This window comes from Dipodomys merriami, unplaced genomic scaffold (assembly GCF_024711535.1).
Source record: "Dipodomys merriami isolate MVZ:Mamm:240054 unplaced genomic scaffold, mDipMer1.0.p SCAF_3, whole genome shotgun sequence".
In the NCBI taxonomy this organism is placed as follows: domain Eukaryota; kingdom Metazoa; phylum Chordata; class Mammalia; order Rodentia; family Heteromyidae; genus Dipodomys; species Dipodomys merriami.
Genome location: NW_027204492.1, coordinates 82161584 through 82178818, shown reverse-complemented (window position 1 = coordinate 82178818; position 17235 = coordinate 82161584). Strand labels below are relative to the sequence as shown.

The 17235-nt window shown below is 40.2% G+C and overlaps 1 protein-coding gene and 1 pseudogene across 11 annotated transcripts in view; both read right to left on the bottom strand.

Moving 5' to 3' along the window:
- Positions 1–17235, bottom strand: part of Phf8 (PHD finger protein 8) — a 107435-nt gene that overhangs the window by 60335 nt on the left and 29865 nt on the right. For all 11 annotated transcript variants that reach the window (XM_070040410.1, XM_070040404.1, XM_070040413.1 and 8 more), the window contains exons 3-7: positions 11495–11580; positions 11032–11140; positions 5308–5468; positions 2649–2790; positions 93–279 (exon numbers count right to left, since the gene is read on the bottom strand). In XM_070040410.1, coding sequence (XP_069896511.1) covers positions 93–279; positions 2649–2790; positions 5308–5468; positions 11032–11140; positions 11495–11580 — 685 coding nt within the window. The remainder of the gene's footprint in view (positions 1–92; positions 280–2648; positions 2791–5307; positions 5469–11031; positions 11141–11494; positions 11581–17235) is intronic.
- LOC138839590 (vesicle transport protein SFT2A pseudogene) lies at positions 3749–4222 on the bottom strand (annotated as a pseudogene).

Genomic DNA, 17235 nt, shown 5'->3' with positions numbered 1-17235 from the left:
AATCTGGGAGGCAGATGTACCTGAGCAGCTGTGCTCTGACACAAGCAGAGGCCTATGCTCTGGCTGCTTCCAGAAGTCATATCCATTCCTACCTTAAGCACATGGTACCAGACTGAGGTGCCACCAAAGTCAATGTGGAAATCGGTATAGCTATCGCGCACACTCATAAGACAGTATTTCTGCACATTGGGTCTCTCAAAGACACAGTCTTCTGGCCACAAGTTTTCGACCCATGACAGCTTGCGAACAATCTTTGGTGTCTCTACAAGGTTAGAAAGCCTATTAAGAAAGAAGTAAAGGGAAATGTCAGCTAACAAGGAATTGAAGCCTGAATATATTAAAAAAAAATACCCTCTACCTCAGTGAAAATTATATAAGACATAACAAGGTTTCTCTACAGAATTTCCAAAGGCAAACAGGTCACTTGTTTCTGTAAGACTATCAGCATCTTTAATCTACTAAGTCCCCAAAGTCCAAACTTCCAGCTACACAGCTTTTCCCAACAGAAGGTGGTCATTTCCTCCAAGAAATGTTTATATACCTGCCTCAACTTAACCCCTACTGCACCCATCTACTAACAAACCAATAAGTTACTGTATCATCTCCATCTCATAGTGACCTGTTTATGAGGAACATGGAGAAACTTCTCTGGATTCAGTTCTAGGGAAATGTGTTTCTCTGAAACATCCAGTTGTACTTATTCTTATATAAAACTACAAATGTAACCACATTGCAGTCTCTTCTTTGTTCCAATCTTCAGGAAATTCAATTAAAAAACACTCCAACGATGCAGATATTCACACACGTACTTTATGTGTACAGTAACTACCAGCTAAATCCTATTGTCCCATTTTTATTTTCCTTTTATTCTAATTGTCTTTTTCTCCCAGTTCAGCATCTCTATTAGCTACCTCAGATGAGGTAAGGCATAAACTTGTTTTTAAACAAGTTGTTTACATCCTATACCTTAGAAATAACAGTAAGGATATCAGTATTGTACTATAATTAAGTAAGATGCTCCCTAAATGATAACTGTGGGAAACTGGCTTAAGAGTACACAGAATCAAGCCGGACACCAGTGGTTTACTAAGCAGGTGAGATCTGAGGATTGTGGTTCAAAGCCAGCCTGGGCAGGAAAGTCCGTGACACTCATCTCCAATAAACCACCAGAAAACCAGAAGTGGCACTGTGGCTCAAGTGGTAGAGTGCTTGACTTGAGCTGAAGAACTCAGGGATAGTGCCAAGGCCCAGAGTTCAAGCCCCATAACTGACCCCCACCCCCCCAAAAAAGAGTACACAGAATCTTCCTATATACTATTTTTTTGCAACTTCCTGTTACACTATAATTATTTCACAGTTAAAAGTGTGAATTATGGGCTGGGAATATAGCTTAGGGGTAGAGTGCTTGTCTAGCATGCATGAAGCCCTGGATTCGATTCCTCAGTACCATATAAACAGAAAAAGCCAGAAGTGGTGCTGTGGCTCAAATGGTAGAGCACAGAGAGGCTTAGGGACAGAGCACAGGCCCTGAGTTCAAACCCCATGACTGGCAAAAAAAAAGTATAAATTATCAGACCATAAGCTTTTTAAGGGCAAAAAGATACATAAATATATTATGATTCCTTGATATTTACTACAGTTGTGAGCACAGAAAAGGTGTTTGTGGATATATGCTGCATTTTGTGTACGTGTAATTTTGAATCTAAGAAATTCTCAAAAAAACTAGGATAATCTTAGTGAATCTATTTCTAGGGACAGAGAAGTCCTAGCAGTTTGACAGTGACGATGCGACAATCTAAATACCAGAAAAAGATTTTCTCAAAAGCTGTCCTAGGTCTTGAGGAGACATACATGAACAAAAATAGATAAAGGGTAATCTGTCCAATGTTAGATACTAGAGAAGAAATATGACTCAGTTGGTATATTAGTAGGTACACTAGAAAACATAAGCCAATATCTCATCCCAAGGAAGAAACCACCAGAGGAAAAAAGGAACAAAACATTCACTAAGTACGCAGGCAGAGTGACTCATGCCTGCAATCTCATCTATGCAGGAGGTAGAGAGCAAAAGGATTATAGTTGGAGGGCCAGTCTGAGCAAAAAGTTAGTAAGAACTCATCTTAACCAACAAGTCAGGCATTGTCGTACATGCCTGGATTGCAGCTATGGAGGAAAAATAATAAGGGAGCCTCATTTAAAAACATTAGGACCGGGGCTGGGAAAGTGGCTCAGTGGTAGAGTGCTTGCCTTGCATGCATGAGGCCCTGGGTTCGATTCCTCAGCACCACATAAGCAGAAAAAGCTGGAAGTGGCGCTGTGGCTCAAGTGGTAGAGCACTATCCTTGAGCTGAAGAGCTGAGGGACAGTGCCCAGGCCCAGAGTTAAGGCCCGACGACTGGCAAAAAAAAAAAAAAAAAAAAAAAAAAAAAAAAAAAAAAAAAAAAAAACATTAGGACCCTATCTGAAAAATAAAGCAAAATAGGGCTTGAGGCATGGCTCAAGTAATTAGTAGAGCATCTGCCTGCCTAAAGAATGTGAGGCCCCAAGTTAAACACCAGTACTGCTCCTCCCCCCAAAAAATATTACACTTACTTTATCAATCACATGGCCCAGACATTTTAACCTTTGTTGTTACCCCTGTTTCCTACCTGGTATCAGAGAATTCCAAACTAATGACATTGAGGACTTTCTCTCTCTTTCCACTGTAATAATATTTCACAAAATCACCAAGCTTCATCTTGCAATCAGCTTGACGGGTCACATCAATCACATCAATCTCTTTGTCAGAACCTTAAAAAAAAGAGAGAGACATGGGTTCTGAATTGGGAAAGAATGAAGGGGTAACATTGTCCCAGAAGAAATGCAGTCATTACCTGACTTAAGAAACTGTAACCCCTCTGTATATCACCTTTAGAATGACAGTAAAAATACTTTAAAAAGAGATGGTTCTGTACCAATTAATGTGACAAATGTGAGATGTTCTCCCTTCACTAGTCTCTTAGAATGACTTTATACTCAAAATTTCTTTCATTTTTTAATTTTTCCAAGAGTGGGTTTATTTCAAAATTGTAAAGATATATATTATTTTTATTACATATAATAAGATATAAAGTTTCACTTTTTTTTTTTTTAGTCCGATCGTGGGGCCTGAACTCGGCCTTGGCACTGTCCCTCAGCTCTTCAGCTCAAGGCTAGCACTCTACCACTTGAGCCACAGTGCCACTTCTGGCTTTTTTCTTTTTGCTTATGTGGTGCTGAGGAATCAAACCCAGGGCCTCAGTCATGCAAGGCAAGCGCTCTACCACTGGACCACCTTCCCAGCCCAAAGTTTCACATTTTTAAAGTTAAAAAATATCTTAAAAATGCAGACATTTTAAGAAAACCAAGCAAGCTGAATGTACCCTGCAGCACAGATCTATCCCTTAAATATTCACATTTCAAAAGCTGTTTTGGAAAGATTGAAAAACTGGGAAAATTATTTACAATTGGCAATGATTAGGAGTCTCCCTATCTTTGGAAGCAGGTTAATGACACAGAGTAATTGCAGGCCACCAGCATGAGTGGTTTAGGTGGTGTGTGCATTCACCAGTACAGGACAGGGTCTTCAGGTCCACACAGCTGGCTCTGGAATGACTGACGGCTCTGTCGGGAATTGTGTACTTCAGACACAGCACGTCCATGAGCACTATCTCAAACACAGTCTATCAGCACACCAATGTTTCCATCCTGTAAAAGCACGCTAGGACGCTCAGTTTAGGAAAGAAGAGCAGCACTTAAGAACAGCATCCCGTGCATATGGAATATAGGACTAACTGTACCAAGTCATAGACAAGAACTGCAATATGCAGAATAATAAGGCCAGTCCCTTCCTGTGCCACCACACAGGGTAAAGATGAGGCACAGAAGCAACTGTTGCAAGCAACCTTGTGGTTTCAAACATTTTCTTCAGCTGCTTCATGGGTCCCATCAGAAAGCAAGTACTGGCTAATGCAGAAAGATTCCCAAGGGTGTAAAACGCAGCAAAAAGCTTTATGTTGGGAAGCCACAGCAATCCAGTTCCAAGGATAGAAAAGACGATGCCAGCCACGAAATCACAAAACACTTCAATCTGGTGCTGAAACTCAGGGATGTGGAGTCCAGGAACTCGCGCAGTCAGGCCCCGCTCCTCGTTGTCCTGGCTGCTCAGGACCCACCGAAGCTTCTCCATGGCCCCATCCGCAGGCTGCCACGCAGGGAACTCACTTGCCGACCGCTCACGCCCACCTAGGAGCCTAGAGCTCGAACCTTCATGCGCAGACCAGAAGTCCGGGTCGCCACTTCCGGCGCACGCGACACCTTCTACCCCTATACTCAACATTTCTATCTATGCTCAGCTACTGTATCTTCACATGTTCAGGAAGGGGATAAGAAATGCATTATACTCTCCACAGACCACTGTGGAAGGTCTTGACTTGCTAAGGCTATGAAACTATCTGACCCAGACTCATATAGTACATTCCATGTGCTTAAGCCCTCTTTCCATATTTCATCTTTTCCTGTCTCCTCCAAAGCTCATGTCCATATGACAACTAGCATGTGAGATTAAGAGTCAGACTTCCTTGTCTCAACAGACCAAAAGCAGATCATGAACCCTAATATTTATCAGGTAAAAAAATGTGGAGGAGAGAGAGAACTGGGAAATTGGCTCAGTAGTAGAGTGCTTGTCTCGCATGCATGAGGTCCTGGGTTCAATTTCTCAGTACCACATAAGCAGAAAAAAGCCAGAAGTGGCGCTGTGGCTCAAGTGGTAGGGCACTAGCCTTGAGCTGAAGAGCTGAGGGACAGTGCCCAGGCCCAGAGTTCAGGCCCCAGGACCGACCAAAAAAAAAAAAAAAAGGAGAAAGAGAAGCCAGGTGTTGATAGCTCGTGCCAGCAAACCTAGCTATTCAAGGAGCTGAAATCTCCAGGGTATTGTGGTTCAAAGCCAGCTGGGACAGAAAAGCCCATGAGACTCCTATCTCTAATTTACCAGCAAAAAGCCAGAAGTGAAAGTATGGTTCAGGAAGTTAGAGGTCAGGTGGTAGAGTGCTAACCTTGAGCAAAGACATCAAACAAGAGCAAAAAGCCCCAAGTGGCAAAACTAAAAAAGGAGACTAGGATTCTGACTCTCTTTTTGCCAAAGAATGACTCTGGACAAGGCACTTCACCTCAGATTCTCAAGATGGCTAGAAAACAAATACGAAAGGCAAAGTAGAGGGGAAGGTATACAAGTCTTGACAGAGTATATAATTTGTCACAGTTAAGAGAATCTATAGTATAGTAGCTTACCAACATAGTGCTCCACATCCCTCACAGTGAATGATGGTGAGGGCAGTGTCATCCCCAACCCATCCTTCTTCAAGACCAAGATGGGTACACTGAAGCTATTCTCTTCCAGGAATTCCACAGTCAGCTGGCTTCCAGTGGGCTTCAGAATCACTTCATCTGAACTGTATGGGCCACAGAAGAAAAATCATGAGCTCAAGGTTCTGCTTACTAAAGGCATTACTAATGTTTCTTTTCATTTATGGGGTAGTACTACTTCCTGAGGAAGTCTTATATGGGCTGACAAACTAATGGCATAAACCTCAAGTGCCAGGAAAGAAATTACCCATCTAAGACAAGAGGCAAATTCACTGGCAGAGGTGAGGAAGAGCCAGTAAATAGGGTGATGGTCTCTGGATGACCAAAAAACTGCTTAGAGAGAAGAAACATATCTGACAAGTTTGGCTAATCTGTTCTAACCCAGAGCAACACTTCTGAATTAAAATATTAGCAAAGAAAAAAGACATTTAAAAGATGATAATATTTATAAATACTTTTTCAACACATATGCTTAGTTAACTACAAAAAAGGGAATTTTTAAATAAATCATGCTGGAGAACAGACCGACTAAAATGTAGACCAACTAAAATGTAGCTCACTGGCAGAGCATTTGTTTGGCATGCAGAAGGACCTAACTTAACACACAGACTATTTGTTGGGACAAATATATTAAGCTCAATGTCTATCTTGCTCTTTATATAATTATAGATGATCTAAAAATTAAATTGTTAAAAATAGCTGTGTGCCAGTGGCGCAAGTCTGTTAATCCTAGATACTCAGGAGGCTGACATGTGAGGATCAGAGTTCAAAGCCAGCTTGGGCAGGAAAATCTGTGAAACTCTTATTTCCAATTAACCACTAAAAAGCCAGAAGAAGAGCTGTGGCTCAAATGCTAACCTTGAGAGAGAGAGGAAAAAAAAAACTCAGGCACAGGACCCAGGTGCTGAGTTCAAGACCCAGGACCAGCACCAAAAAAATTATAAAACATAAAAGCAAGGGAAGGGCTAACAGTTACAGTTACTTATGTAACTGTAACCCCTCTGATTTCACCCTAACAATAAATTTTTTTATTGTCAAGGTGATGTACAGAGGTACATTTCTTGCCAAAATTGTTACCCCTTCCCTCATTTTTCTCCCACTTTCCTTCCCCCCAACCCCCACTAAAATATATATTTTTTAATCCTAAAGAGAAAAAAAAATGAAAGTACTAACTGGGAGAGTGAGGGAAGGGTTGACACTGTCCAAAAGGAAATGTACTCTTTACCTGACTTATGTAACTGTAACCCCTCTGTACATCACCTTTATAAAAACAATAAAAAAATTAAAAATAAAGCATTTAAGAATAGAGATAAATACAGGAGATAAGTCTCAATTACCACTACACTAATAACTAAATTCAACTACATAAAATTAAACTTTTCTGGAAGAAAAGCTATAAGCAACAGTAACAAAATTAACAAAGAAAAAGATGATTACAAATATATAAAAATTTTCAGGCTGGGAGGTTGGCTCAGTGATAGAGTGCTTGCCTTGCATGCATGAGGCCCTGGATTCGATTCCTCAGCACCACATAAGCAGAAAAAAGCCGGAAGTGGCGCGATGGCTCAAGTGGCAGGGCACTAGCCTTGAGATGAAGAGCTGAGGGACAGCGCCCAAGCCCAGAGTACAGCCCCCACGACCAACAAAAATAAAAAAAAATTTCTTCATAATTATAGTACTGAAACTAGAAACAGTAAGATTTTAATTTCATCTCACTGAAGAAACATAAAAGCTTCATACTAAATAATGTTGTGTTGGCCAGCATATAGAAAAATTATCTGTGGGAGTGTGAAATGATACAACCACTATGGAAATAATTGGCAATATTTAAAAATTATTTTAAAAACACAGCCTCTTTGACCTAACTTGCAAAAAGTAAACATATATATAGATACAGATAGATAGATAGATCCATCTGTCACATATGTAAAAGTATAAGTACAAAGATACTTCTGTGCTTTTCCTAATGGCAAAATATTGGAATAAAATTAAATATTCAAAAATAGAGGATTACTTAATTATTCATATAATGAAATACTGAATAGCCATGAGAAAGAATGGAAAACACATATATGTATACATAATTTAGGTTGAAAAACGAAAGATGCAAAGCTTGGTGCTGGTGGTTCATGCCTATAATCTGAGTGACCCAAGAAAGGCTGAGATCTGAGGATTGAGGTTCGAAAACAGCACAGGCAAAATGTCTGAGAAAGTGTCACCAATTAACCAGCAAAAACAGTTGAACTAGAGGTGCATCTCAAGTGGAAAAGCTCCAGCCATAAGCAAGAAGACTGAGCAATGATGTGAGACCTTCAGTTCAAGCCCCAGTACAAGCACAAAAAGAAAAAATAAGATGCAGAATACAGTGTCTGTTTTTGTGTCAGAAAATGAAAAAGATCCAGGCACAATGGCTCACATTTGTAATCTACCTACAAGGAGGTAGCAATTGGGAAGACTGTGGTTCCAAGCCAGCCTAAGGAAAAAAAAATCCACACACACAAAAAATCTCTTCTTAAAAACAAATCGTTTAACCAGCACGACTATGTTTTTTGCAGCCTTATTTACCATAGCTAAGATATGGAACCAACCCAGATGCCCCTCAGTAGATGAATGGATCAAGAAAATGTGTGTGTGTGTGTGTGTGGGGTGTGTGTGTGGGGTGTGTGTGTGTGTGTGTATGTGTGTGTGTGTGTGTGTCTGTGTGTGTGTGTGTGTCTGTGTGTCTGTGTCTGTGTGTGTCTGTGTGTGTGTGTGTCTGTGTGTGTGTGTGTGTGTCTCCATCAGAAAGAATGGCATTGCCCCATTTGTTAGGAAATGGAAAGACTTGGAACAAATTATATTAAGTGAAGTAAGCCAGGCCCAAAGAAACATAGGTCTCATGGTTTCCCTTATTTGCAATAACTAGTATATGTCTGAGTCAAGCAGAAAAGGTCAGATAAGTTGATGTTAGGGAAATGAACCCTAAGATATGTATTCAAATGTTTTTTTTCTTTCATGAGATTGTTTCTAACACATTTATAAGGTTATTTCTTTGTTGCTTTGTATGTCCCTCCCCCGCAATATAACCCCTGCTTTCACTGTATTTCATGTTGGTATAATTTGTGGAGGGGAAGGGAAAAAACAAATCTTTTAAATAGGGATACAGGTGGACCCATTGCAACAATGAGATGTACAAGTCATTATGTCGAAAACGAACTTTACAACTTTGGTGGGGGGGGGGAGCGGGGAGGACTGGATGGGGGGGACGATGGGAAGGGATGGGAAGGGGAAACAAAGGAGGAGGCTACAATGCCTGATAAAAAATGTACTCATTATCTTGCCCATGTAATTGTAACCCCTCTGTACAGTATCTTCACAATTTTATTTTATTTTTTATTTTTTATTTATTTTTTTTGGGGGGGTCCGGTTGTGGGGCCTGAACTCTGGGCCTGGGTGCTGTCCCTCAGCTCTTCAGCTCAAGGCTAGCGCTCTACCACTATGAGCCACAGCGCCACTTCCGGCTTTTTTCTTTTTGCTTATGTGGTGCTGAGGAATCGAACCCAGGGCCTCGAGCATGCAAGGCAAGCACTCTACCACTGAGCCACCTTCCCAGCCCTCTTCACAATTTTAAAAAAAAGAAGATAAAAAAAAAATCTCTTCTTGGTGGTGGTGGTGGTGGTGGTGGTGGTGCTTGATTTTGCTTTGGGATTTTTTTTCTTTTTTGGGGGGGTAAATGTGGGAACAAAAATGGAGGGAGGAAGGGGGAACAAACACTATCATGCTCTTCAGTATACACTATGTAGAAAATGAACTATATGGGCAGGGACAGGAGGGGGAAACTGGGGGAAAGTGAAGGAAAGGGTAACATTGTCCAGAAAAAAAAATGTACTCATTACCTGACTTAGGAAATGATAAGTCCTCTGTACAATACTTTAATGATAATAAAATTATATTTTATTTTTAAAAAGAAATAAAATAAAAACCTGTCTTTATCAATATAAAGCTGGACTTGATATTGTACACCTGATATCCCAGCTAAATGAGAAACATAAAAATAGGAGGACTGAGGTCCAAGCCTGCCTGATCACAAAATTGAGACTGCATTTGGAAAATAAAGCAAAAAGAACTGAGAATGTGGTTGAAAGGGTATTCTTTTTGTGTGTGTGTGTGCCAGTCCTGGAGCTCTACTACTTGAATCATAGCTCCATTTCTTGGCTTTTTGATGGTTACTTGGAGATAAGAGTCTCACAGCCTTTTTCTCCTCAGGGTGGCTTCAAACAACAATCCTCAGATCTCAACCTACTGAGTCACTAGGATTACAGGTGTGAGTCACTGGTACCCAGCTGAAATGGTAGAATTCTTTCCTGGCAAGAACAAGGCTCTGCATTCAAACTCTAGTAGTGCTTTTTCAAAAAAGTCTACAATCCTTGTTACTTGAGAATCGGAGACCATTTGTGCAAAAAGACTTCATCTTGACCAAGGGCTAGTCACAGGAATACATATCTATCATTCCAGTTACAGAGGAAGCACAATAGCTGGGAGCAACAATTCATGCCTGTTATCCCAGTGATTTGGAAAAGTACAATTAGAAGGTCACAATCCATGCTGGCCCAGGCATCAAAGGAAACCCTATCTCAAAAATAACCATTGCAAAAAGGACTGTGGAGTGGCTCAAGTGGTAGAGAGCCTTCCTAGCAAGCAAGAGACCCTGTGTCCAAACATTAGGAATAGCAAAAAAATTTAAATGAAAAAGATAAAGAAACACATGTTTGCATATACAAAAACTATTTTGAAAGAATGTCTATTGTTGTTGACTTTGGAAAAAGGACCTGAGGAGCCTCAGGTAGAGAGGAGGCTCAAATCTTTAAGCAAACAAAACAAATATGAAATTAAGGAAATATTTAATTCAAGTAAAATTTCAATCACAGGAAGCAAAAGAGGTCTTTATCCATTAATTTGTGATTCATCATTTTTTTTCAATTCTTAAATTACTCGATTCCTTTTTAATAAGGCCAGTTTGATAGAAAAGAAATAACTCTTTGGTCTGAGTCTGTCACTCAAATTAGTATTTACCCAGCAAGCCAGGCTCTGATTTAAAAATCCCTTTTTGACTGAAAAAAATAATATATAACCATTCGATTTTTTTAAGTTTCTCTTCTCTACAATAGAAGACTTAATTTTGCTGATTTTTAAAGACTCCTTCCAGATTTTCAAGGATGTAGATGGTGAGAAGGCAAAGGTGGGAAGGTATAAGAATGAGTAAGCAGTAAATATGATCAATGTACATTTTGTTTATATATGGAAATATAATAAAAACCTATTATTTGTACTATTAACATATGCTAATAAAAAGGCAAAAAATGGATCCTTTACATTCTAACATTCCTTAGATATATGCAGATATTAGTTCCTATTGAACATTTATTGAATATTGACTCCCAATATTTTTTTAATAAGTTGACCATATTATACTCGAAGTAAAATTCCAGTGACTGTGTCTCAGAAACTGGCCCAAACAGAGGTTCCCCACCACAGAAAGAACTTACAGGGCCCATATGAGGCCCCCCAAATGGAGGCACTTCTAATGGTACAGATGGAGGGAAAACTAGGAAGAGTCTCAGCCCCCTAAACTCCTGGTGTTTATCAGCTCTTTGGAACAGGGGTCCTTACCTCTCAAAAGTCCTACCCCGAAGCTCTCGAATGAACATAGGGCTCCCAGTCTTCACTGGCTTCCCCCTTTGGGCATCTTGCCCTTTTGAAGATCCACGGCGTTTTTTCACTAAGACAGAAAGAGACATGAGGTCAAGAGTCAGAATGGTCATGAGCTGTGGTTCCAAGAATAAAAGACTTGGTAGATTTTTTTCTCTTCTAATCTAACAACCCCTGCGGTATCTGGAGTCAATAAGGCTTTCACAAACTCAGCTAAGTTTCCAGTGTGCTAGGCAATCTCTAGGAAGTGAAGAAAGTTAAACTATGCACATTTGCCCTTAAAGTGAGGCATCTTCTGGCCTGTGAGGCCTGCCTAGACTTTTGCTATTTCCTAAAGAGGAATCTGAAACACTCTGGAAAAGGTAATCAAGTTTGTATTGTCTCTCCTCTGGGCCACCTTATGAAAAACCTAAGATATACTTACTAACAGATGGCCCATGTGAGACCTCACAATTGGGGCAGTGGTAGAGATCAATGTCAGCTGCCTTCTCTTCTTCCACACCAACACAACTGGAAAAGAAAAAAAACAAACAAGGTTTATACAAGTTCATTTTTACTTTTTTGCAACATCCCAGGGCTTGAACTCAGAGTCTGGATGCTGTCCATGGACTTCTGTGCTTAAGGCTCGCACTCTATGACTTGAATCACAGCTCCACTTATGGCTGTTTGGTAGTTATTAGACGTTAAGAGTCTCATGGACTTTCCTACCTGGGCTGGATTCAAACCACGATCTGCAAATCTCAGAGTAGCTAAGATTACAGGTGTGAGCCACAGGAACCTTGCTGTTTTATTTTTTTTTTTTACTTTTTTATTTTTTTTATTTTTTATTATTTATTTATTTATTTGGGGGTCCGGTCATGGGGCCTGAACTCTGGGCCTGGGCGCTGTCCCTCAGCTCTTCAGCTCAAGGCTAGCGCTCTACCACTTGAGCCACAGCACCACTTCCGGCTTTTTTCTTTTTGCTTATGTGGTGCTGAGGAATAGAACCCAGGGCCTTGAGCATGCAAGGCAAGCGCTCTACCACTGAGCCACCTTCCCAGCCCATATTTTACTTAATTTTAATTAATGCAAATAGCCACATTTGCTAATAGTTACTATAGTGGACAGTTTGTAAAAAATAAAACAGCAAGGGCTGGGAAGGTGGCTCAGTGGTAGAGCGCTTGCCTTGCATGCCTGAGGCCCTGGGTTCGATTCCTCAGCACCACATAAGCAGGAAAAAAAAGCCAGAAGTGGCGCTATGGCTCAAGTGGTAGCACACTAGCCTTGAGCTAAAGAGCTGAGGGACAGCGCCCAGGCCCAGAGTTCAGGCCCCATGACCGGACCCCCCCCCGCCAAAAAAAAAAATTAAGTAAAATATGGCTGGGTGCCCTACTGGCTCATACCTGTAATCCTAGGTACTCAGGAGGCTGAGATATAAGGATCATAGTTCAAAGCCAGGCAGCAAAGTCCATGAGACTATAATAAACCACTCAGAAAAAAAGCTGGAAGTGGTACTGTGGCTCAGTGGCAGAGCGCCAGCCTTGAGAAAAATAATCTCAGGGACAGCTACCTGAGTTCAAGAGCCCCAGGACCAGCACAAAAAAAAAGAAGAAAAAAAAAGAAGAAACAGATGAGGTTCATTTAAATATTTTTAAACTAACATATCCAAAATTTTAATCTCTGAGATAGTTTATCAAATGAAAATTGAAGTATTGTACATTTAAGAGTATTGATAAATGAAGTAATCATTTTCACTTACCTATATTTTTTAAATATCTATAATGAACATGTTACTTATTTCTTATTTTCAAGATTAAAAATACTTAATTTTGAAAATTTGAGTTCACATGCAAATGGTGTAGTAATCTCACAAAATTAAATAACCAGGGCTGGGAAGGTGGCTCAGTGGAAGTGCTTCCCTTGCATGCATGAGGCTCTGGGTTTGATTCACCACATAAGCAGAAAAAGCTGGAAGTGGCACTGTGGCTCAAGCAGTAAAGTGCTAACCTTGAGCTGAAGAGTTGAAGGACAGGCCCCACGACCAACAAAATAAATAAATAAATAACCTCTTCCCTTAGAAAGGGGGCAGGAGACCTTCAAAAATTCTGGCTACGGTTGAACTCCTTATATCTTTGATAAGCCACAAACAGTAAGGCACATAAAAATATGACAAAGCGGCTGGTAATGTGACTTAGTGGTAGAGTGCTTGCCTAGCATGCATGAAGCCTGGGGTTCAATTCCTTAGTACCACATAAACAAAAAAGCCAGAAGTGGTGCTGTGGTAGCTCAGGAACACTGCCCAGGCCCTGAATTCAAGCCTCAAGACTAGAGCAAAAACAAACAAAAATATGACAAAGCTCTAATTGTTTTAACCAAGATAGTGCTCATAAATTTCCTAGGATTAAGACACCACCCTCCCATATCTTCCCAACTAATAATCTTGTGCCAGTAAATCTATAACATATCAAAAAATTGAGGTTATCAATATCAACTTTCTAGGGATTTCCTTGATGTATTAAGATACATTAGCTATACAAGGGAGGATTTCATTGTGACATTTCCACACATGTATACAATGTATTTAATCAATCCCCCCATATCACTCTCCCTTACCCTGTCCTAATACAATTTCAAGATGTTTCATTGTTCTATTTTCATAATTGCTGATAATCTCCACCTTCCCTATCTAACTTTCTTTGCCAGTCCTGGGGCTTGAACTCAGGGCCTCGGCACTGTCCCTGAGCTTCTTTCGCTCAAGGCTACCACTCTGCTACTTGAGAAACAGTGCCACTTCTGGCCTTTTCTGTTTATGTGGTACTGAAGAATCAAATCCAGGGCTTCAATGCATGCTAGGCAAGCAATCTACCACTAAGCCACATTCAGTGTTTTATTTTTTGACATCAACATTTCTCAATCAACTATTCTCTCAGAGATATTCTCACTTGCCCCACTAACTTTCAACCCCTAACCCCAGCTCAATCCAAGTATTTAACACTGAACCACTGGATACGACTGGAGAAAAAAATCACTCTTTAGATTGATGAAACAATAAATTTATACTATCCAAATATCTGGGTCACACTACCTGGTAATATTCCTATAATTCCCTACTTAGCTCTCTTTCTCATGATACACAGTGGATTTCAAACAAATGATCAACCTAACTATACCTCTCTCTCTTTCTCCCCAAATTATCTTACTTATCTTCCTACCACCAAATTTAACTACTTTTGCAGCCATCTTTTCCTTTCATTACAATAGAAGTGCTGCTGGTTGCCAGTAGTTCACACCTGTGATCCTAGCAACTCAGGAGGCTGAGATCTGAGGATCAAAGTTGAAAAGCCAGCCCAGGCAGGGAAGCCCATGAGACTCTATCTCCAATTAACCACCAAAAAGCCAGAAGTGGAACTATGTATGGCTCAAGTAACAGTGCTATCTTGAGCTTTTATTTTTTTATTTTTATTTATTTTTTTTGGGTCCGGTCATGGGCCTGAACTCTGGGCCTGGGCGCTGTCCCTCAGCTCTTCAGCTGAAGGCTAGCGCTCTACCACTTGTGCCACAGCACCACTTCTGGCTTTTTTCTTTTTTTGCTTATGCGGTGCTGAGGAATCGAACCCAGGGCCTCATGCATGCAAGGCAAATGCTCTACCACTGAGCCACCGTCCCAGCCCTACCTTGAGCTTTTAAAAAGCTCAAGGACAGCACCCCGAGTTCAAGCCCTTGGACCAGCACTTTTTTTTTTAAGCCAATGAAAATAAGGGAAACCATGGGATAACTTTCCTCCTTTCCAAAGTCATTCTTTGCACCTGAGTTACATCTTTTCTTAGTAAATCAATTATCCCTTCATTTTGCAGTACCTTCAACCTCTCCTTCTTTACCTTCTCCTTCACAGTAGTTAAGCTCAGCAATCTTAAGGGAACAAACAGGGGAAAGGGCAGTCTCCCTTAGATGTTTCAGTTTAAGGTTAGCACAATACCACTTGAGCCACAGCTCTACTTCTGGCTTTTTAGTGTGGTTAATTGGAGGTAGGAGTCTTATGGATATTCCTGCTTGGGCTGGCTTCAAAGAGCAATCCTAAAATCTCAGCCTGGGGAGTAGCTAGGATTACAGGCCTGACTTCATCAGCATTTCCGGCTCGAGCCATACTCTCTCCATTAAGACGGTTTTTATCCTTGACTGGTAACTACTACCTTAGTTAACATTTAATGAACATCTGCCAGACCCTGATCTAGGTGCCAGTAATAAAAAAGAAAAAAAGCATACAAAAAACCCTGCCCTTATATAGCTGACATTCTACTAGAGTTAAACAACAAGAAACAAGACAGATCAATACCATCAGTGAATTATATGTTAGATAGTGAAAAGAGCTAACTAGAAAGAAAGAAAAAGGGAATATATATGTACTGGTTGAATATGCCTTTTCTGAAATGCTAAGGAACAAAAGCATTTCAAAACATTTCAGAGTTCAATTTAGGAATGTTCAACCTGTACATGAGTACATAAGTATATACATCTAATAGGGGTCCAAAAAATTGGTTGTGGTGGTATAATATTAAATAGGGAAGGACTGACAAAATTACTCTGGTGGAGGGGGAGGGTCTGGTATAAGGGTTTGAACTCAAGGCTCTCCCTTACTTAGCTTGCTCCCTTGGCTGTTATTCAACCACTTGAGCCATAAATCCCAGCTCAGCTTTTTGCTGGTCATTTGGAGATACAATCTCTTGAACTTTTCTGCCTGGGCTAGCTTTAAACTATGGTAATTCAGATCTCAGCCTCCTGAGTAACTAGGATTATAGGCATGAGCCTTGCCAAAAGGATTTTTGAATAAAGATATGAAGGCAGTAAGGGAGCAAGCCATGTTGATATAAGGGGGAAATATCCCAATTAAAGATAGCAGCAAGTACAAAAACCCCATGGCAGGAACATATCTAGAATATTCAAGAACTGATGAAGAGTAGCCTGCTTTGGATTGAGAGCAAGGAGGATAGTAAACAATTGGGAAAGTAACAAGACCTCATGTAGTAAGCGTTTGTAGACTGTTAAAATTTTTGGCTTTTCCTGATAAAATAACTGGATTGTGGGTAGGGATGTAATGATCAATCATATGTATGTCTCTGGATTCTCCTTGTTTCCCAATGAACTTTTTCTTCTGCCCAATCCAAAGTGTTTCCTGGGTGCTCCTTTCAAACTACCTCACTCATCTTACCCTTAGGGATCATATGGCTATATGTACACATTTATAACTCCAAGAAGGAATTTTCAACTGCTTCAGACTCTTCTTCCAAATTTCTCCTGGGTATTTCTGCTGGATAGCCAGACTATTTGTATATTTCAGTAAATACAAACCCAACTTTCCCCCATTAAACCTGTTCCCTCTACATCAGCAAATGGCACCATAATGTCACCAGGTATTTAGGCCAGAAATTTGGCAACTATCATTTAATAACCTCTCATCATACCCTTTCATTATACTGTGAAGTAGATTATTTAGCATCAAGATAAGAACTCAGATGTTAGTGACACACCATGTGGATTTAAATTCTTAGCTATGCAATTTACTAGCTGTGGGATCCAGGGCAAATCATTTAACCTTTCCCATGTCTCAGTTCCCTCTGCAAAGTGGGGATAAAATCTATAACTACTTCACAAGGTTGTTACAAGTATAGGAACTATGGCAGACACAGTGGCTCATGATGCAATCCCAGCTACTTAAGAGGCAGAGAACAGGAAGGTCCAAGTTTGAAGGCAGCCTAGGAAAAAAAGTTATTATATATAATATAACCCCATCTCAACAAACAAGCTTGACATTAAGGTATATGCTATAATCCTAGGCATGGGTAGGAGAATCAACAGTCCAACGCTAGCCAGGGCAAAAAGCATGAGACCCTAACTGAAAAATAACCTAAAAGCAAAAGGGACTATAGCAGTGGCTCAAATGGTACAGTACTTAACTAGCAAACCCAAGGCCCTTAGTTTAAACTCTAAATCTGTACAATAAATGCAAAGTGAATTAATTTATATATATATATATATATCATATATATTGTACATCATATATTTGTAGTTTAGAATATTGCCAAGGATACAGTAAAAACTACATGTTTGTTATTATAATCCAAGTTAACATGATGTCCTATCAACTAAATCTCCTAACTAGCTATCAGTTGGTATCCTTCTGTTATCTTT